Below are 21,428 nucleotides of genomic sequence, written 5' to 3' on the forward strand. Positions count from 1 at the left end.
GTATTATGGCCAATCAAACTCTGTCAAGCTCCGCCTTATTTTCCTCAACCCTCCAATCACTGCTTAGCAACCGCGGCTAACCCCAATTACCTCAGTATTCAGCACCTGTGTTGTTCGTGACTAGCGTTAGGAGACCGGGGTCCTCTGAAGTTTCTAAAGGGTTTTGTTAGATTCAGTGTGGAAAAAAGCGACGTAACTACCCAATAAGCAGTGACTGATTCTCAGCTGACCTCAGTACAGCTGTGGCTCGGCCATAGACTGAACTGCCCACTCGGTGCATCTCTGTACGAGACGCTACAGCCCTGAGTACCAGAGTGACTTTGACTTCTTGAGATGTTCAGGTATGCAGCACACATACTATAGGCTAACATATAACGTCGCTGTGGTAAAAATGTAGCTAGCTAACAGTTTATGAGCACAATCAACATATTAAGATTGTAAAATGAAAACCCCATGTTTCATTTTTTGTTTGGACTGCTCGTTATATTGCTGGCTAAATCAGCGAGCTGTAGTCTACCTCCGGTAACTGCTCAGTTTAGCCTACAGGCTCCGTAGTTGGCTAACGCTATATTAGTGATGAGAAATTAAAGCTGTACTGTGTTGCCCACTCATGACATACTACCGCCAGCACGAGAAAGTTCAGTGTTGACCAGCATATTGATGGTATAGCATCATGTAGCTAACATTAATAAATAATAAAAAAAATAAGCACATTAGACTGTATTTTGTCTCATTCGCTCCCATTTTCTGGAGTTTGGTGTAGCCAGCCTTTTGTAATGTGTTTAATGTGTGCTTTTTCAGTAATTACGGAAATAAAATCAATTTGAAACAATCACTTGATTTAGTGTAGGTTTCAACACAGTTTAAAATAGACATATAAATAGTTAGATGATTAAATAAATAAACAGGGTAGGAGTCAAATTAGTGTATGAAATAGTAATAGCAGTTTATGGAAAAATGGAGGGACAGGGAAGGAACAAATGAAAGGAAAAGGTACATAGTAGTTATGGATGGGCAAATAAAGGAGTAACAATTTGGTAAAGGAGAAACTTGCGGTTGGTTTAACACTCATATACGGTGCTTATTTTATTCAGTATGAGCTGTAGGTCACATTTTTTCAAAATGGACCTCACAAAAATTTTGATCCTAGTTACGGCCCTGTATGCAGGTGATACAAAGTTATGTCTTGCTCTCACACCAGATGATTACAGCCCAGTAGACTCACTGTGTCAACGTTTGAAACATGTAAATATTTGGATGAGCCACAGTTTCCTTCAATTAAATAAGGACAAAACCATCCATGTTTTTTGCACTCATGTAATGGTCTCTTAACTGGACTTCCCAAAAAGACCATTAAACAGCTGCAGCTCATTCAGAAGGCTGCTGCTAGAGTTTTAACCAGGAGAACAAAGCACATTACTCCAGTTCTAAAATCTTTACACTGGCTTCCAGTTAGTTAAAGAATATAGTTTAAAGTGCTGCTACTAGTCTATGAATCACTGAATGGTTTAGGTCCACAATACAGCTCTGATATGTCTAAAGAATACAAACCAAGTAAATCTCTTCGATTCATAGACTCAGGTCAGCTAGTTGAGTCCAGAGTCCAAACTAAACACAGTGAAGCAGCATTTAGCTGTTATTCTGCATAAAAGTGAAACAAACTGCCAGAAGATCGTCGACGCGTTCCCTAGTTTAACGATTTTTAAGTCCGGATTAAAAACATTTATCTTTTCATGTGCCTATGGTTAAGCTCTATAACTTGCACTTTAGTTTTACTGCACCTGGCCTTCATTGTAATCTCCTTTTATGTTTTACCATATTTTACCTGCACTTTACCTTTTATAAGCTAAATTTATGGTTTTAATGTTTTACTTTACACTTCAATTCCATTTTATAACTTGTATGTCCTTTGTTTTAATTTCCTGTTCTTAGTTTTTAATTTAAAGTTTTGATTGATAAGACATTCATAAATGTTTTCTTAAGCTTTATCAACTCTTTGTAAGTTTTTAAAAGTTTGCTAGCACATCTGCTGCTATTCGGTGGGTGAAAGTGTTAACTTTTGTTGTTCTTCCTCACTCAGGGTGCTGCAAATGACTCGAGTAAGTACGCAGTTGCATTTGTCTTTTGCAACTTTCTTTAAAATGTAACTACCCTACGAAAGCCTCTCTGAGGTGCTAGATCTCAGGAATGTTAAGCACTTTGAATTGCCAATGTGTATGAAAGGTGCTATACAAATAAACTTGCCTTGCCTAGCTTAGTTCCTGCGTCTAATATAGTGTTGATAAAGTGTTGCAAAACATACCCAGTGCTAGTGAACAGTAGAAATGTAACAACACAATGTATCGAATTACATCAAATCGTAAAGCAGCATATTGTATCATATTATACTGTGACCTGCATTCTCACTTTGGGCTATGTTAGTTTATGGCTAGAGCATTAGATCAGGACAGATAATATACTTTTATGATACTGAATGCTCAAATTGAAAGTGGAAACATAACACAAAAACATAACACAAGTCACATTTCAGCCACTCTTTATTTTTGCTGTATCAAAAAAATGTATCTAATTAAAAGCACTGTATCATAATGAATCAAATTCTCAAGTGTGTGATTTGTTACCCCCCTAGATTAATTAGATGTTTTAAGTTAACATAACTTTTGCAGGTATTCTTTGGGTCGTAACTGGAAAAATTAACAATGAAAATCAAACATTACCCAGATAATGACAATAATAACCACATGGAATTGGTTTGAAAAGTGAAAATTTTTATTTATTACTTTTGACCCTTTTATATGAAATATACATGAAGTTGGCCCCTTCACAAACTAAATCCATCTTTAAAGTAGAGCACAACAGCTACTTAGCCCCCCAAACCACTGAAAACCTGCATGGGTTGCATTCTAAGGTTTCTGGAAAAAAGCTGCATGCTGCAGGTGATGTGGTACTAGTGTTGTGGTAAATACGATAAACACTATCACTGGAAACTGGGTAGAGAATGCAGTTCTCAGAATGAGGCCTAAAGCTGTTTTACCCCCAGTACACATCGCAGGCCTCCTGCATTGAAAAGCACAGCGTTTTCCCTTTAACACGAACTCAACTCCTTAAGAGTTTGATAATCTAATGCATTAAAGGACCAGCAGAAATCTGTAGAGTGCAGCAAAGTCTATTACACAACTAAACCCAGTGAGATACAGGTCAGTAATAGGTCCTGTGTAGGAAGGGGCTAAAGCGGCTTTTCATTATTGAAGTGTAAATACAGAATTTATTCTACAGAGTCGACAGACCTGCCTGAGCTAAGACCCAAACAGTTACAAAGCAAGAGGCATTTACACAAACATGAGAGTAAATATATGAGAGAGACAGTGTATGAAAGACAAACAAGTGTCTACCATCAGCTATGATTCTTTTTCATACATTAGAGCCTGAAAGCTTTTCTTTCCTCTCCCCACTACCACTGTTTATCCTTCTTTCCTTTTCCTTCAACAACCAACATCACACAAACTTGACTTGCATTTTTAAACACATTCGGCTGTCCTCCTAATTAAACCTCACCTCTACCTCTTTCACCTTCCAGCATTTTCTAAGACCACTCCTTCTGTTTAGGTTGCACTATTATTATCCAGCACAATCAGAATAATTCTATCAGTAAAGCTTGCCCCTGCTGTACATAATACAGTATGGCTAGGTACAACAAGTAATTTCTTTTTCTCCCATACAGTCACAACTGCTCGCATTTTAATGAGCACAGTGCAATTTAAAGGAATGGTTCACCTAAGAAACAAACGTATGCAAATTTCCCCACAGAGAATGTTTACACCTTGCAACAAAATGCGTTTTGGTTGATCGGATTATGTTCAGATTTCACTTGACTGCATGAAAAGTCAGCTGTAATACAACTAAGATGCACTGTAATTGGATTACGATCGGATTACTTGAACTACATACTGGGGTGGTCAGAGATGCATCTTGAACACAATCAATGACCATTTAAAATGGAATACATTTTCTGCAGCTGCAGGCAATTACATAAGTGGTAACATATCTAGTAAGTGAGAAGATAAACAAAGAAAACTCAGAATGGAGGATACGCGATGCTGGAGTTATCCCCAAACCAAACGCCTTTGTCCCCTTTGGGCTGATGGAAGCATCCAACAGGTGACAGATATGAAAATTCTTGGCCGAAAACTAAACCAAACCTTCAAGTTGAAAAAAACTTCACAATAGACAAAAAATAAAATAAAATAAAACCAAGGCAAAGAATTCCACTACATGTGGTCATACACTGTTCTTTGGCGCTGTTGTTTGTGAGCTGTTCCGTCATCTCAAAAACTGAGGCTATGGATGGCATTTGACATACTAACAGAGACTTCCTTTTCTTCTGTTATTCTGCTGTATTCTGCATATTGAGCAGGATGTTGTGTTTTCAAGTGGTATTAAACTTGTACTGGAGCAGTTCTTGGGCGTTATAACCAGTCTTGATGCTCGGCATGAACTGATTACAAAACGCTTGTCTAATGTCCCACATAGAAATCATGAAACTGTTCCACATGGCTTTTCACTGATATTTTCACTGTTGATCTGCTGCCACTCAAACTGTTTGAACATGTATGTATTAACTAGTGCAAAAAAAAACAAAACACCATTCACTATTTCTAATTTTTGTTTCTGTTAAAAGCATTTGTAAATTCTTGTAGGCCTATTTAATCTTTGTTTTGTCGGCGGCTGAAATTTCAGTGAATCCCTGGTAGTAACAAGTGAGAAACAGTGTTTACAGAAACAACATGCGTGTTGATGTATTCTCATCTTGCGGCACAATAAAATCGGATCTTGTCTGTTCTTTTGTAGACATTCTCCATCAACAGCAGAGTTCAGGGGATACATTTTAGTGAACAGTATAATTGTAATCTTGCTAAATTATATCCAGATATGATCCGCATATGCAACACATGTTAATGCAAGGTGGAAAAAGGTCTTAGTCAGTCAGACAGAACATGTTTGCTGTCTAAAGTTTAGAGTAAAACTATTAAGCTAATGTAATATGTCTGTCGTCTACAACAAAAAGCATCCTTGACTTGTTAGCTACATTAGCTTCATTTCTCCAGTGCAAAACACTTCACACCAAACATGTCTTGTGTGCAGGACTACATTTTTGGTGAACCATTCCTTTAATAGTGCGCTAACTTCCCCACAGACAATGCCAAACACATTCAATCTTCAGTCAGTCCAATCCAGTAATATATCAGTTGCATTTTAACACTGCTAGCCACATCACAACCAGAAGCCAAATAAACACTAGAGTCCATTTCCAGACTGTGGATGTGGAATTGCTCATTCCACATAATTCCAAATAATTTAGTGAACCCATAATAACAAATCAACAACTTTAACTGAACCAATGGAGATTAATCATAGAGATTTGTGTGACCCACTAACTGGATTACATAGATAAGTCTGGTCCTAACCAATCCTGCATTAGAAGAAAATTCAACTAATCGAGAGGTAAAAACATGCCGGACGGCGCCGGACACTAAACTCTGGGCTGCAAATAAATAGAAGACACAACCATACACAAAGTCCAGTTTTATAACATGATTTTGGACATTAGCCAGTACCAAGGAATCAAAGGATAAAAACACCAAAAGCAATAGGTAAACACAACATGCCTCTCGGCCTTTTATCCAGTTTCAACCTTCTAATTTACCCTTTGCAGCCAGTAAAGATCATGTGCAGGACACAGTGTCCTGAACAAAACAGCATTTTGAGCAAAAACAGCTTTTCTTGTTTCAACGCAATCTTCCTGCAATAAAGATTTGCTGTCCAGTCACTTCCAGTGAGAACCGTTTACTCGCTACTGTGTAAACAAAACCCCCAGGTGCTATTTACAAAGAAGGAAAACAAACACAAACAATATAAATAATTTAAACCTGTATATACATAAAAATCAGAAGGCAAAAGTGAGGTTTTACAAGTCAGCACTAGTTTTTTTTTTTTCCCCCATTCTTTTTCATTCAATAAGTCTTGCTCTTCAGTTAAGTCAATTCTTTTGTGTGTCTGTGATGAAAGTAAGAGCTTTCGTACCACTACCATTGTGATTTGTGTGTGGAGTTAGCATTCACGGCATTCATGCTACTAGTGCACACACGCAACATATTTAGGTTTCTTTTTCCTCTCTAAATAGCATATCTGAGCTCAGATAATTAAGGTAAAATTACATACAGTATGCTTCTTGTACGATTCATTGTTGTATGATATGCTAGTCTACCTTTTATTTTTTGTTCGTTTTTCTTTTTTAAAATATGCCACGACTCTGTGAGGCTACTAGGTGTCTCCGATGCAGACAGACGTCCAGTGTTGAAAGCAGCATGCTGTATTGCATCAACTATGTGGCTTGTTTTCCAGGACACAGATCGAAGCCTGGTCTAGCACTGAAAGAATTTATTTTATAGACATGACCCATCAGCAGTGCAGCTCCAGGCTTAATCTATGTGCAGAAAAATGGTCCTCTATCTGTTTTTGAGTGTTAATAATTTGATGTTAGCATAATTTTACAGCAAAGCGGGACAGCTACTTGGTACTACTGAGCCGTGTCAAATGAAAGACATATTTTTGCTCTTAACATGTTTTCCTTATGAAAATGTTCCGAACAAGAATGACTTAGTGATGAAATGTTGTGATTCAATTCCACAAGGCAATCAGCCTCTCCTCTTAGGTCCGCCCCCTTTTCATAGCCCAACACCAGCCTCACTCTCTAGCCAATCAGGGAGCTGCGTCTTGAAAGGTCAACGTTGCTAGCGCTCAGGCCTCTACATTCTGATAGGCCACTGTTTGCCTCCTGAAAATACAACAGAAAAATACAAAAAGATTTCAGATTTGAAATATACAACAAAAGACTGTGTACTGCATTGTAGGGTTGTAAATCTCTGATTTTACTGTGATTAAATTTAATTTGATTACATAAAAAATAAACCAAGCTGTTAGGTTTAAAAATAGCCAAACAATTTTATTTTAGCCAAATATCAATTCAACCGAATCTCCACCTTCAGATCGAAGCATCATAATATATTTTTTACTGAAGAAAATTTTGGAATATAAACTTTTGGAGTATTTACGCAGTTGTGCGGAGAATCTGAACAACCACCGTCCAATGATATGTTTTGTTGATTTTACAAGGGAAAATATATACACATTCTCTACAAGGAGCACACTTAAACATGCCATTGTTTTGCAAATTTTGTGCACAACTTCTATTTATTCACTGGGTTTAATATATTGGGGAAAAATAAAACAAATAAAAATTAAATATAAAAAGGTGTCATAACTTATGTTTAATAAACAAACATTTAATGTTTTAATTTTTATCTCCTAATACGTTAAAAGTTCCACCAAATAATAGTATTGAGTTTTTAAATTTTCAGACGTGTGTTCTCTGTAGAGGATGTCGACTTATTTCAAAACATGATGTAATTTGACCAGGGGCACTTAACGTTTGCATGTGACTGTGTGTACGTGTGTGTGTGTGTGTGTGTGTGTGTGTGTGTGTATCAGTTTTTCTGCACACCTGTGAGGTCTCCTCTGCACTCTTGTTGAGGAAGTTCAGAGAACTTGCTCTCTTCATCCTTAAACACAAACACAGACCTTTTAGTCATTTCTACTAAACTAAACAAAATCAGACAGAGCTCATCTGCAGTACTTCAGCCCTGATCTGTAATTTGGTCACTCTTAGTTACACTCTTCTGTAGTTCATCAGCTCTGATCTGTAGTGTTCCCTCACCCTGGGTTGCGTGGCTCCTGTGAGCCGCTTCCCTGCAGTTTCTTCACCAGCATCTCACTGCTGCGCCTCAGAGCGTCTCGGATCTTCCCGAAGGAGCCGCTCCGACGCAGAGACCCATTGCCATCCTGCAGGGGGCAGTAAGGGCTAACATTACATTTCAAACTTAACGTGAAACCTCACTGCGTGTTCCTCCAACCCAGTCTTCAGCAGATAAATATCCAGCCTTTAAGAAAACAGCAGGTTCCACACTCTGCAGGTGAGCAGAGCTTTAGACATCTAGAACTGCATTGGAGGAGGACTGACAACGGTACCAGAAGCCAAATAAGTCTACTTGAGATGTGCTTTGATGCAAGTGTGGTGTATAAGCCTCCATTACTTAATTGCTGCATTACCCCTCATCCTTTAATCCTTTAGCTTTGACTGTCAAAATCTTCCCACAGCACATAGATGTGTAAAGTCTGTGTATACTACAAGCAAATAGTAGATGTCCCAACCCCATTCCATTCAGCCTCATCTGCCTCAGAGTCCCCTCGTGGACCACCAGGACCATTCAAGCCATCTCGGTTCTGTCGTCTGTCTCCGCCAGCAACGCCATCCTTCAGCAATTCCACCACTTTACTCTGGTTAATTGCATCTATACCCTATACAGAAAGAATGGAGGGTTTTTAGCATCATTTACATGACTGATTTTATGGGTGTTATTGTTATTATTAGTAGTATTTGTGTGACTGATTTGCTTAAAAAATGCTCAGATAAACATAACGCAGTTCTGGTGTGCTACCTGTTTCCGATTCTTTGTAGCGCACTCTTCAAGAGTCTCAGCAGCTTCCAGCTTGCCCTGTCTGCGGTAAAGCGCCCCCAGGCTCTTAAGTGTGTTAGTGACTGTAGGACTGCACACAGCAGAAAGAGGAGCCATCAACATGCACACAGTTTCTCCTCTCATCCAACATAAAAGAAACATTTCACTTTGGCTTGTGAATGATACTTTTAGCAGGACAGAATACCAACCAAGTCAAAACAGGTACTGATACATTAGAGTGGACTTCTCTTTCTGGACTGCACTCACCTGTCTACTTTGCAGGCTTTGTACCAGCTGCCATACTCGCCATAGGGACCAGAGTCCTTCTTCTTACCCTGTTATATCAACAAGAACAGTCACAATCTCTGTCTCGTGGGTCTATTGCGTAACAGTCACGTGAGCAGAGGTCTGGAAAATTCAGTCAGCTTTATTGTACAGAGAGTTTCCAACTGTAGCACTGAGAGGCAAAAGCATTGCAAAGGTTTTTTTCCCCCCAGTACACAACTCCATTCAAAAGCGCACAGGACAGGACAATACCTTCAGATACTGGCGATGACCGACCAATAAGCTGATGACGTTGCTTCAAAGGCAATAATCGCATTTTGAGAAAGAAAACTGACAAAGCTAGGGAGCTTTCTAAAGGAAATTCAACCTCAGAGCATGCTCTTCTCTTCTACTAGCAGCCTGTCAACACTGTGCTATCTGCATAATTTGCCCATTTTAACACCTGACTCTTTATAGACATACACATCATTCTTGCAGGATGAGCTGCTGCTAATAACAGCAGATGAGCACTAAAATAGTAATGAAGCAATGCATTTGATTTTAACACATGGACCACAGAAAGTGTTTCTGGGTATGCTTCAGTGACATGTTTCAAACATGGTTAAATTCAAGGTGAATTCATGGTTGAATTTACTTTCAAATATGAAAGTAAAAGGTTTATTTTTATTTCATTGATTTTAATATTCTAGATCTTAGGCACCTGTGTTTTTTTATAAAAAGCAGGGGTAGGATAATTTATTTTAAGTCTAGATCACGATTTCACACAGTGATAAGGTAATAAAAAGGTTGTTTTTTGGCTCTTTTAACAAAGGCAACTGTAAAAGTAACAGATGCTTGTATTCACACCAACTTTCTGACCAATCAAAGATCACCCATATGAGTAACTTGCTTTAGCCGTAGCACTGTGAAACAAAGCAAACCAAACAAAAAGATACAATGTCACCAAAATACAAACTGTGGTGCCAACTTTTGCCAACAAACTGGGTGTGAGACATAATATATAGTACTTTATGGCTTCCAACAGGCATTTATTATTATCAGTAATCCAATTTTTAACAGTAAAACAGGAACCTAATTAGTTTCAGTTTTTCTGTAAAAATCGCCCAGTACTAGTGGTAACAGCCTCAAAGGGCTGGATGGACTGTGCACATACCTTGCTCTCTTCTCTCTCCTCTGCATGCATCCAGATTGGCTTGTTGTCATCTGAAAAAAAGAACAAGCAACAAATTTGCTAGGTTGTGTTGCTGTGCTTTCATTTCAACCACATATCATATATTATTAGGTATAGATAAACTGAGCATGTTAGTACACAAATGTAGAGTATATGAGTACAACAGCATAATAAACCTTTATAAGCACAGAAGCTTTAATCCTTTGTCCAACACAAGCCCATGTCCTTACCACAATGAGCTCCAGTGTAAGTAAGAACACACATGCTAATCATGTCAATTACATGTCAGATCTTTGCTGCAAGCAAGTGTTCAATTGGCTTAAAGGCTTGTCATGTGGCCAAAAGAATGTTTAAGCTTATCTGTGCGTTAAAGCAGACCGGATTAGACTCACAATCCTCCTGAGAACCACCGTTGTACAGCATTTTCCAAATATTTCTTTCACTAGCTAATTTCTGCTGTAGTTAGAAAGCTGGAAACTTCAGAATGCTTACTGTTTACAGAGCCAAACTGCTTCTCATGCGCACGGGTCAGGATCTCCTTGTACAGAGCCTCTGCATCCTTAAACTTGCCCTGTTTCAAGTAGCATGTTGCCTGGTAGAGCCAGGGGAAAAAAAAAAACTTGATCATGGACTTTCATTTTTCACAGTTTATCATCCTATGTTGCATTTTTAGATAGAATGCAAATGTTATGCTATTTGGCAAAGAATAAGCAAACACTATTTGGTATTGTACTTTAATTTTGGAAGACAGCCTTACTATAACTCCAGGACCATTACAATAAAATTAAGAGAAAAGGTAAACAGTTTAAGGTCAGCTTTCTAAATGGATTAAATCCTCTAATCTGGTTGAGAGGAGTTGTGGTTCTGCTCTTACCAGGTTGTTCTTGGTCTTGGCCACATTGGGGTCATCAGCCCCCAGCTTGCTCTCGTAAATCTCCAGGGCTCGGCGGTAGTAGTATTCCACCTCCTCATACTTCCCCTGGTTCTGACACAGCAGTGCCAAGTTATTCAGCTGCTTAGCCACATCTGGGTGGTACTTTCCCAGAACCTGCAGATCACACAAGCACAAATAACCAATACAGGTGGTGTATAGATTGCTAATGTCTCTAGGCACTGACAATATGCACTCTACAGCCAAAAGGCATTTTACCACAGCACAGTACACCTGAGGTAACACATACAGAGATCTGGCCAGCTCTGAAAAGACCAAAAGAATCTATCTGACCCACACACCTTCTCCCTGATCTCCAGCGCCCTCTTGCAAAGAGGTTCAGCCTCCTTGTATTTGCCACGTTTGCCGTAGAGCACCGCCAGGTTGTTGAGGGTGGCAGCCACAGCAGGGTGGTCCTTCCCCAGGGTCTTCTCCCGGATAGCCAGAGCATCGTTCAGAAGGTGAGCCGCCTCTTTGTACTTATTCTGATCCCTACACAGCAAAGCATTGGTGTAATCCTTCAGCTCAACACAATGTTTCATAAATGTCAGATTTAAGATCTATAACACAGCATTTATATTCAACAGCTGTACAATGTGTTTACTGAAAGCATCACCCACACAGTCTGTGTGAGAGCAAGTCTACGCTTGCACTAAGTAAACAGACATGTGCACTTTAAAATGGCCTACAGATGGATTACGGTCACAATACCATAACATACACAGCATCAAATTCAGCTAGTGATGCACTGAAATTAAAACTCTTGACTGAAACTGAAACCAAAATTCAGGACACGTGGCCAAAAACTGAAACTGAAAACCAAATGCCGGACTGCACTTTTTTGTACAATTACATACAGTATATTAATTTATTTTTTCTTATTTATTTGTGTCTTTGAATAAAACTAGAAGTTTAAAAAAAAAAAAAAAATGACTGAAAATTTGTCCTTTCTATGTGACAATACTTAAAGTAACAAAGAACTGAGTTACAGGATACATGTTGCTGACACCACTTGAACATGTCAGCGATGCCTGGTGTAGGAGAGGAAAGGAAAAAGGATCTTTTAACTTTCTAATTCCCATAACCACAAAGAGATTTTGTAAAATGTTAGAGCATGCCTAATTAATCTCTGAAAAAATTTGGAACATTTTTGGTCAAAATTGGTGAAAAGCTTAAAGTGACTTTCAGCACTTTTGACTGAAAATATTCGAGGCATCTCTAAATTTACCATCTTAAACCTGCTATGTACTTTGCTGACCTGTAGACGAGGGCAAGGATGTTGAGCATGGTGGCCACATCGGGGTGATCGTGACCAGAGGTTTTCTCCAAGTCTTCCAGAGCCTGCTTGCAGAGTGGCACAGCCACTTCATATCGGCCCTGAGAGGCATACTGAATCACCAGGTTGTGCAGAGTTCGGAGCCGGGCTGGGATCTCATAGCCTCCCTGCTGTGCTGCCACCTCACCACTCGGCTGGGCTGGACCAGATAGAGAGCAGAACAGGGTCAGAATCTTCAGAACAAGCATGGATTATTGGAAGTCTTTAGCTCTTCATTCACATAAGAAAGATCTCCGATGAGTCCCTTTTTGAGACATGTCATAATTCATGTTTTCAGTGTACAAATGCATCATGATGCATCTATTTGACCAAATGTAAAGATTTTGAAATGTTGCAAAAGAAATAACATTCAATATAGTAAAGTATGCACATTTTTTATTGTCTGTTTTCTACTACTGTAAAAATAGTTCCTCTAGTCACATTTGTGTATTCAGCGCATTTCAATGTAAATAATTCTGAACAGTACCAAAATAATGGAAAAGAATCATATTTCAATTTAAAGTATTTCATGGTTGCTGTTTTCCATCCCCCCACTGACCCTGGCTCCAACTTGCATAACTGGTTCTCATAAATATGAAGAGCTAAAATGCACAAATCAGCCTCTCTCTCTCACCTGGTCCCTGGTCATCGTCGTTGGGAAACAGGTCATCTAGGTTGTCTTTCTCCTTCTCTCCAGGCTTCTCCTCTGAAGGCGAGCCGTCATCGTCAAACTTGCGGATCTGGTTCATGAACTCCAGGTGTTTCTTCTCCTCCTCCAGCTGTGCCACATTCTGCTCACTCTTCTGCAGCTTGTGCTGTGTGTTGGCCAGCTCGTCCCGCAGCCACTGGTTCTCCTGGCACAGCCGCCGCACCTGCGCCCGCAGCTTCTGCTTCTCCGATTCCACAGCGCTCAGATGACCCGACAGAGCGATGATCACCTGCAGCGCACAGAGCCACTGAACTTCACCATTTTAGCCCAAAACACAGCTCACACATATACACTTTTCCAAAAATTTTGAAAAACAAATAATGAAGGATATTCATATAACACATAATTCACACATTCACATAACAAGCCAATTTTTTCAACCTCTTCTTAGATGCAAAGCGTCTGGCTTGACTGTTCATATTTCTTTTTGTAAGTGATCCAAATTCTGTCATTAGTATGATCACATCTCTGCCCTACAAAGACCTGCATCAATGGCATCAAGTGCATGATTCAAACATGCACAATATACTGGTTGACCACTGGGATGATTAGGAAAAAAAAAAAAGGAGAAACTCATTTTAAGTGTTTATTACATACAATAAACTGTTAAATATTTTCGTTACCACATAACCACACTGTTTTTTTTTGTCACTTGTGTGAACCAATTTCAATTGTATGAACTGAGTATAAGTACTGGGACAAATGATTTACTGATGATTCTGAGTGCTCAGGTGTTCCACGTTCCCTTAATTGTAAACGCATAAAAAAGCTGTAAATATATACAATTGTTTTGTAGTCATAAAAGGTATAAAACAAGACAATAAAATTAGGTATTTGACCATGACAGAAAAGAAAGCAGATCTGAATATGGCATTAAAGCAAACGCCAATCAGAACTATTGCAGAACTGGGCTCTCCAAAAATAACAGCAAGGAGTATTTTGAAAAAGAAACTCTTGAAGGTGTAGGCAATTTGTGACGATCAGGCCATCCTATGAAAACTATCAAAAAGCTCAGAGACAGAGTTAATAGCAAAGAGGCTAGTTTCTACCAGAAGTGTGGTTACCTGTGCCTCCCCCAGGCCAAGCTCGATAGCCTCCAGGCTTTTACGGAGCAGCCCAGATTTCTCCTGAGCGGCAGGGGGCTGGGCGCAGTCCAGCAGAGAGTTGAGGAGCTGAGCGTGTTCCCCCCGCAGCGTCTCCAGACCCTGCATCACCGCCTTAGTGTTCAGTACAATCTCATCCTGAGTGAGCCGCTCCAGAGCCTCTTCCCGCGGGTACACCATGGTGGACATCGTCTGGGAATGGTCAGCACTCAAACACAAACAGCTGTTTTAGGCAAGAGGAGAGAAGAGGAAACAAAGGGAGAATGAAGAAGATCCTCACTGTAGCTTTACTAGATTTACTTTGTTTTGCATTTAACGGAATGCTTCGTAAAAAATATCAAATTCATACAATTTTCCATTACACCAAACGAAGTTGGTCAGCCAAGACATGTTTGGTCAGTCAGCTTCAGACACTAATCATGCCTTGGTTGATCGACTACATTTAGTACAATGAGAATTTTTTTTTGCCAGACGATTGCTTTAATGTGATCACTGAATGCTGTACAAACGACCTGATCTTATATTAGAGCTTCAGAATATGACAATTTTCTGCTTTGAGACCCAAATGTTTCCTAGCACAAAGAACAAGATTGGATCCAATGGTCCTCTGGGCAACATCATTTCAAAATGAAATCAAAGGCTCACTCTCTAATAGCCATAATGAAATTCTGGGCCCATACGTAGGGAGCCTGATAGTGGGCGTGCCACTCTCAGATGTAATAATATCTAATGTAAAATGTCAGAATGACTGATTCCAGATCCGCTTTCACTGTTTGAAACTTCATTACTGGATGTCAGGAGGACTCCATTAGCGACTCTGCTACATTACCATCAGTCTCCTCTGACTGATTACTGCCCTTGAGTGCTAACAGCGCCTTTTCGAACACCTGAAAAAGCCACTCAGCAGATCTGTGACCTCTTGGTCAGCACTGAGCACACTCCCAAAAGCACAGCTCTCATAACATGGCCAGACTCAGAACACTGGAGCTTCTAGATTACACAAAAAAAAACAGTGGTGAAATACAACCTTCCTAACACACAAACATGAGTGCTTTGGTGGCCAGCTCAGAGTTTGTATTAGTGAGGAAGGCCTGCTGTTTATGTATTGGGCCAATTTTTTTAAAAACAACATTTACGCTCATCTATGTTTAAAGATGATATTGCACGTTTAATGACTCAGATTTAATCATCTAGTCTAAGAAAACACATGTTCATGTTACTCATTCTGTACATTCAGTCTACATACTATGGATTTGTGTATTTTGTGTTGCCATTTGTGGCTGTAGGTTATAATTTATGATGTACTGTCCAATTTCGTCCACCAATTTTCACCAATACAAATTACTTTACACATACAAGTGTACCTGGTTAGGGTGAAGTGATTTCATTACTGTACTGAGAAACAGAAAAAAATAACAACAACAACAATAATAATAATAATAATAATAGTAGACACAGCATACTGACATTGAAAACTATCACTGACACACCCTTTGGTCTTTCCCAAAGGCCTCTAATTTGCCATCTTTTGTCAAAATCACAGTCAACAATCAAAACTAGCATGAGCGCATCCTATTTATTCTGTACTGTCCCTAGCTCAGTTGCACTGTTTTAAAAGATCACTACATTGTTAAAGAACATGGTAATTTGCATTTCTTTGCTTTAAAAATGTTTATTTTTCTGAGCCAAACCACTCTGTGTAGTATTTAATAAAGGCTTGTGGTTGTAGGCATTGTCATCCTTCAAGTGACCACTCCCATCAGGACAGAAATATTTCATCATAGGATAAAGGTGAGCAGTCACAATGACTTCGTACTGATTTAAAGTACACTCACTCAAAGTCCCTTTAAAACAGAAACAAAAGAGCATCGGCTCCTCAGGTGACTGAGAATGTCAACACAGGGGCATTAAGAGATGGTGTCAGCAAGAACAGGCCATCCACAGCTACACAGACAGGGGTATTATAGGAGAGCAATCTGTTATTTTAATCACTGTCCTTCTATAAGGGGCTTCTTCTGAAAAGTTCTGTAAAACGTGACATTTTGAGAATCCAGACCCCTGGTTGACTGAAAGGAGTCATGGGCACCTGAGCTTCCCTTTTTGTCCATCAGGTGGCGCCCTGTGACAGCCCACCCCCACCCACCCTCACCCTGTGTATTCACTGCAATGCAGCAAGAGGAGGGAGCCTGTTACTTCCATCAGAAGGAGCAGGATGCTGAACAGCAAGCAAACAGTGCATCATACTCCACTGTACAATCCCCAACCTTAAGCTTTGGGCTTTTGAGCAGCCCTGACTCACAGCAGAAACCTGAGGGTGAAATGTAGCTTACGCAATTTAGCCACAGCGGATCAATGAAGGTGACCGATCAGGCTTTGAGGTTATACAGCCTCCACAGAGAAGCCATTCAGCTGAAAGGCAGTGTGGACTTCACTGTGTTTGAGGCCTCAGACTGACGGGGTGTATTTATAACAGTTTTTTAAGCTCAAACAAGTTTACCAGTCCAAAACAAGACCAGTCATCACTATTTTTTACTGCGGTTTACATGGTCAGAGCTCAGTTCCAACACCAGCAACACCACATGCGAATGGCGCATCACGAAATCAGCTTAACCTCTAGTAGCCACTTTAGTCTGGTCTTGATCTAGTTTCAAGAATAACGTAGCAACCAATTCTCAAATCTCAAAGCTGACTCAAACGCTAAAGCCCCATTGAGGCTGAAGCTGGCTCCGTAATCTGCAGCTTCTTCTTCGAAGCCTCCCGTTCCACCTTAAATGGTGCAGCAGTTACATTCTGACGCCTGAGGCCATAATGTAACTGCGGCGCCATTTAAGGTGGAACGGGAGGATTCGAACAAGAAGCTGACCTCAGCTTCGTAAAGACCGGGCCACCTTCAAGCTACTGTTTTTAGCCTAGAAGCTAGCTTAACGTTAGCTTTCTCCAGACTGTTTGGACAAAAGCCCGACCGGGATGCCCCGCTTGCATCACTGCCAGTCATTCTGCGAGGCAAGGGAGATAAACACGAAGAAAACATCGTGGTCTGGCTTAAAATGTCACTACAAAAAACGCGAAAAGCTCAAATGACCTAAACTATCTGACATTAACGTTACACAGTCAGGTCAACTCACAACATTTCGTTAACGTTATCGTATTTACCTCACCTTCTTCGCTGACACAGATATTTCTGCTTGCGTCGAAGTGCGGGTCGATACTTTCTTGGCCTCCTTTTTTTAACTCCGAGGCGAAAAATAAATTTAAATCTTCCGGACTCGGTGGCCGCAGAAGGTTAAACGTTTTCGAGGTGAAAGAAAATAAAGTCCGACTGAAGCATCGTAGCTAAGCAGCAGGCTAAGCGATAACGGCTAACGGACGGACCGCTCGTCCGTTGGCAAAATGCATCCGACTACACAGCGCCGGTTAGTTTGGGACACGGCAAGTCAGTTACATCTCCGATTTCGCTTCATCCGTCCATCATCGCTTGATTTCCGATGTTTGCTTCACGCTCCAGAATCTTCTCGTTGCCCTGAGAGTGACTTGCCAGAGCGATATCTGCCGTCTATGTGCATATATATGACCGCCAAGGACGGCAGAGGGAGCATGCGCGTAGTGATTGTGCTCCAATATGCAGTCCTGTGTTACTAGCCAGAACGCACATCTAGTGAAATTTGTGCACTAGCTAAGCGTTCTTTTTAGAATACAAGTAAGCATATTGGAACGCGGCCACGTTTAACGTTTAGTTAAAAGGGGAATTTCACTGATTTTTTTTACAATTTCTGCATAATTTAGAGGTTGAGATGTAAACAGAGTCATTCACAGTAGTTTGGTGTGAAATGGTTCGTTGTATAGAAACTTCCAGCCTCTGATTTCTTTACAGTGGAGGTGATAGGAAGCAGGGGTCGTGATGTTTACAACGCAAATATAGCAATTTTATTTACTATCCAGATTTATTTATTTACTATCAAATCAGCTTTTAGAGGCATTAAACTCCCCAGACGTCTGGCACCTATTAAAACCACTGTGTAGAATTCGGACTCTTAAGTTTCTCCTGAACGGAGCGTTTCACACCAAACCACTCTAAATGACTTTGTTTACATCTCAACCATTTAATAATAATGTACAATTTTTGGAAAATCGGCGGAGTTACCCTTTAATAGGTAACCGATTTCTTTCAGCTATTAGACACTATTCTCCCCTGATATTTTTTAAATGTGAAAAATACTACACATGTCCCGACCAGGCATACAGTCATTTCGAACCATTTAGTCCTTACAGCTTCATATCTGTTGCCAGAATGAAGAGTAGTTTTAAAATGCAATTAAATCTCCTGCTTGAAAACAATGTGGTAAAGCTGTAGTGCTAAATTTAAATAGATGGATATGAACTTTGCCTAAGACTATAATTGGCTGGATGATTTAATTCTGCTTTACTTTATGAGTGTTATTAAAACCATGGGAATGAAGCTGGATGAACTTATACTTGGGCTCTGACTGTAGGAAGTAGCTTACAGATTGTAATGAGATAATGTTAAATAGAAACGAGAACTGTTCAGGAGATGAATCCTCATTTAAACAGAGCTAAAATAACTAGAAACACTGTTGGAAAAAAAAGGTACCGTGATGGTTTTTATTCATCAAGATACAAACAATGTAAATGTGCCCTCAAATGTACAACAGTGGTTTTAAGGGCTAATTGTGCACCTTAAATAAGTTTTTCCATGGGAAAAGTACATATTTGTACCTTTTCATAACCTAATGTTTTAAAACAGAACATTAAAATAAAAAGCCTGGAGTCACGACAGACTGCGTGGAGTCAATGCAATTTAAAAGTACAATTGCAATGGAATTTGGTAAGGTACTGAAGATGTACTGTTGAGGTACCACCCCAGTGATAGTTTAGTACCTTTTTTCTGAGAGTGAAGAGAACTTTAGACCCCTCCCTGGCATTGCCATGTGCCTACTGAAGTGATGAAATGTACTCCTTTTCAGCAAAAAAAAAAAAGATTTGAAATGTCCTACCAAGCATTCAGTTGCATCCACAAACACAGACGTTGCACTCTTTCTGTGAAAATGTACAGAAAACACTGAAGGCAGAGTACAAATAAGGTGTGTTTATTTAAAAAAAAAAAATGAACACTTTCAATTTATATCCCACACATTACCCAAAAGACAACTGAATCATGAAAAAAGCAGTACTACAAAACATGTTGAATAAAAAAAAACAATAAAAGAACTTATTACATATTACAAGCACTTCTTAAGATATGTACAAGCATTGTTGATTTTCTTTTTTATAGGCAAAAGGCAAACAGCTAAGGACTGCTAAAACAAACAAGTGCATGTGCAAAAATACTCTTTTCATCCACAAGCTCGGCTTCTCCCTCTAGCAACAAGTTTTGTGCCAAATATGAAAGAGTGCTATTCTACCACACCGACTGACTGTGCCTTGGGGTTTAACTTTAGCCAAAATTTAGAGCGCACACCAAAGCTTGTGGAATTCAAGAAAAAAATGTTCTCTCAATATTACGATGAGACTCGAAGAGAAAGACTCTTATGAGGGCCTGCTTTACTAAAGCGATTGACAATTTAAAGTCAAGTTCAGCGATCAGTGATCATTAGAAATTGCACTCTTGATTAGAGCCTGACTGATATATCAGGTGGCTGATGCTGCCAATGTGGTTTTATCAGTAAACATATTGGAGGTAAACAGACTTTTTTGGCTGGATTCAAACCCACAATCTTTTAATGATAGATGATGACAGGGCCATTTTCTATGAAGGAAAATGATTAAGAGGTAAATGACAGTGACAAACCAAAACCACAAAATATCTGTGTTCTGCCGCCAGTGCTACAATATCTGTATTGAGACCTCTGCTGTTAGACTTTAATAAATCGGACAATTTAGAACCAAATCAAATTAAACATTTCACTGTTGGCAGCTGACAGTCATATCAGTCAGTAAAGCACTGATTAAATCCTAAAATGTACATATAAAATGTCAGCTGACATTGTTTTTTAGCTCCCTAAATTTGGCATCGGTCGCAAAATGTTCAATATTGTTCAGGTGCTTTGCAGTTTCTGAGAATTTCTGCTGCTTTAGTAAACCAGGCCTTTGGGTTGGAGTAGAAAAAACAACAATTTCGGCTGTACAAATTACTCATTTCTGATCAGTGTGCTTGGAATTCCACTGTTTTGTTCAATAAAGACAACAAAACGGTCACGTCACACAAAACACAGACTACAATTACTGATCCAAGGCCAGACATTAGCCAGGCATCATAACAGACCGAGAACAGCACAGAGAGAGAGAGAAACACACACACTGTCCACATTCAGACCACAAGTAGGCGGTGAGACGACAAAACGAGACAGTGTTGTCGCTGGAATGAAATGCGTCTCCGTCTCAGTTAAAACGCTTTTGCATTGAAATAGGTAACAGTGGAGGGAAGTGGCCATGCTTGATGATTCCTAGTACATCAACATCACTGAACGCTGGCCTCCATCTGATAGAAAATGTAACAGCTGACACTTTTTGGCAGTGACACTTTACGTCCTCTCGGTTCCCTTTGTGGTGAGAAACAATCTGACAGCATCAGATATTTCAGATATTATTTAAAAAAAAAAGAAAAAGGAAAAAAGGCTAAACAACCTCAGCTAATGAGCTTTAGATATGGGTCAGTATGGCTGTATTGGATCTTTTTAAACATTTGAGTGTTCGCTTTGACACATCAGGATAGCTCTATATAAAGGTGCTTACTATTAAAAGGATTTTGCACAAAGAATCTGCTTACAGCCTGAACAATCAGCACAAACTATAATCACATTAGGGCTGCACAACATAGATGAAATTTCCTATTACGATTATGTTGCTTTGTATTGCGAGTACGATATAACTTACAACATATTAAGAATACTTCAGTAAATCCTTGTTTATGACATGGTTAAAGGGGAATCCCACCAGTTTTTGACTGCATAATCCAATCTGTTCAATATAAATAAAGTAATTCGGAGTGTTTTGATGTAAAGTGCTCCATCCTAAATAAACTTACCTAGTCAAAATTGTTCACAGTGGTGGTGATGGGAACCAGACATCTGAAGCATTTAATACCTCTAAAAGCTCACTCACAGAAAGGTATTACATGAACTGGTTATATGTTGGCTGATGCCCGAGATGTTGTTTTGCATTATTTTTAGCCTAAAAAGTAGCTTTTAAAAATCACTGATAGGGAGGTACACAAAAGCCATTGAAAGGCAAAACAGCCCCCAAAGAAAACTTGTTTTTTCAGATTTATCACTATTTTACCTTTACAACAACATAAAAATTCAGAAGACACGTGGCAGGTTCACT

General features: G+C 39.5%; 1 protein-coding gene and 1 long non-coding RNA gene across 3 annotated transcripts; one reads left to right on the forward strand and one right to left on the reverse strand.

The window, feature by feature from the left end:
- The first annotated feature begins 208 nt into the window (after positions 1–208).
- LOC118801729 lies at positions 209–11,400 on the forward strand. Its single transcript, XR_005006570.1, has 3 exons — positions 209–341; positions 2,081–2,099; positions 11,281–11,400. It is a non-coding gene; the product is annotated as an uncharacterized LOC118801729 (long non-coding RNA).
- klc2 (kinesin light chain 2) lies at positions 6,020–17,675 on the reverse strand. Of its 2 annotated transcripts, none has more exons than XM_036562091.1 (14): positions 17,246–17,675; positions 14,049–14,310; positions 12,910–13,213; positions 12,219–12,435; positions 11,263–11,452; positions 10,904–11,077; positions 10,522–10,621; positions 10,012–10,061; positions 8,841–8,908; positions 8,556–8,664; positions 8,269–8,415; positions 7,775–7,899; positions 7,562–7,619; positions 6,020–6,835 (listed from the first exon to the last, which is right to left on the reverse strand). In XM_036562091.1, the coding sequence occupies exons 2-14, from the start codon at positions 14,274–14,276 to the stop codon at positions 6,752–6,754; spliced, it is 1,854 nt and encodes a 617-aa protein (XP_036417984.1). In that variant the 5' UTR covers positions 14,277–14,310; positions 17,246–17,675; the 3' UTR covers positions 6,020–6,751. The 2 variants fall into 2 exon arrangements, with proteins under 2 accessions (XP_036417984.1, XP_036417985.1); XM_036562092.1 differs by having other exon boundaries at positions 17,241–17,675.
- Between the last annotated feature and the right edge of the window lie 3,753 nt (positions 17,676–21,428).

The sequence above is a fragment of the Colossoma macropomum genome, unplaced genomic scaffold (assembly GCF_904425465.1).
Source record: "Colossoma macropomum unplaced genomic scaffold, Colossoma_macropomum, whole genome shotgun sequence".
Taxonomy (NCBI): domain Eukaryota; kingdom Metazoa; phylum Chordata; class Actinopteri; order Characiformes; family Serrasalmidae; genus Colossoma; species Colossoma macropomum.

What these genes read in the sequence shown, in the direction of transcription:
- klc2 (XM_036562091.1), bottom strand. Translation starts at nt 14,276, where the DNA reads ATGTCCACCATGGTGTACCCGCGGGAAGAGGCTCTGGAGCGGCTCACT. An exon ending in GCAGTTTGGCTCTGTAAACA is followed by an intron (nt 10,062 to 10,521) that starts GTAAGCATTCTG and finishes TCTTTTTTTCAG; the next exon opens with ATGACAACAAGCCAATCTGG. An exon ending in CTACAAAGAATCGGAAACAG is followed by an intron (nt 8,416 to 8,555) that starts GTAGCACACCAG and finishes CTTTCTGTATAG; the next exon opens with GGTATAGATGCAATTAACCA.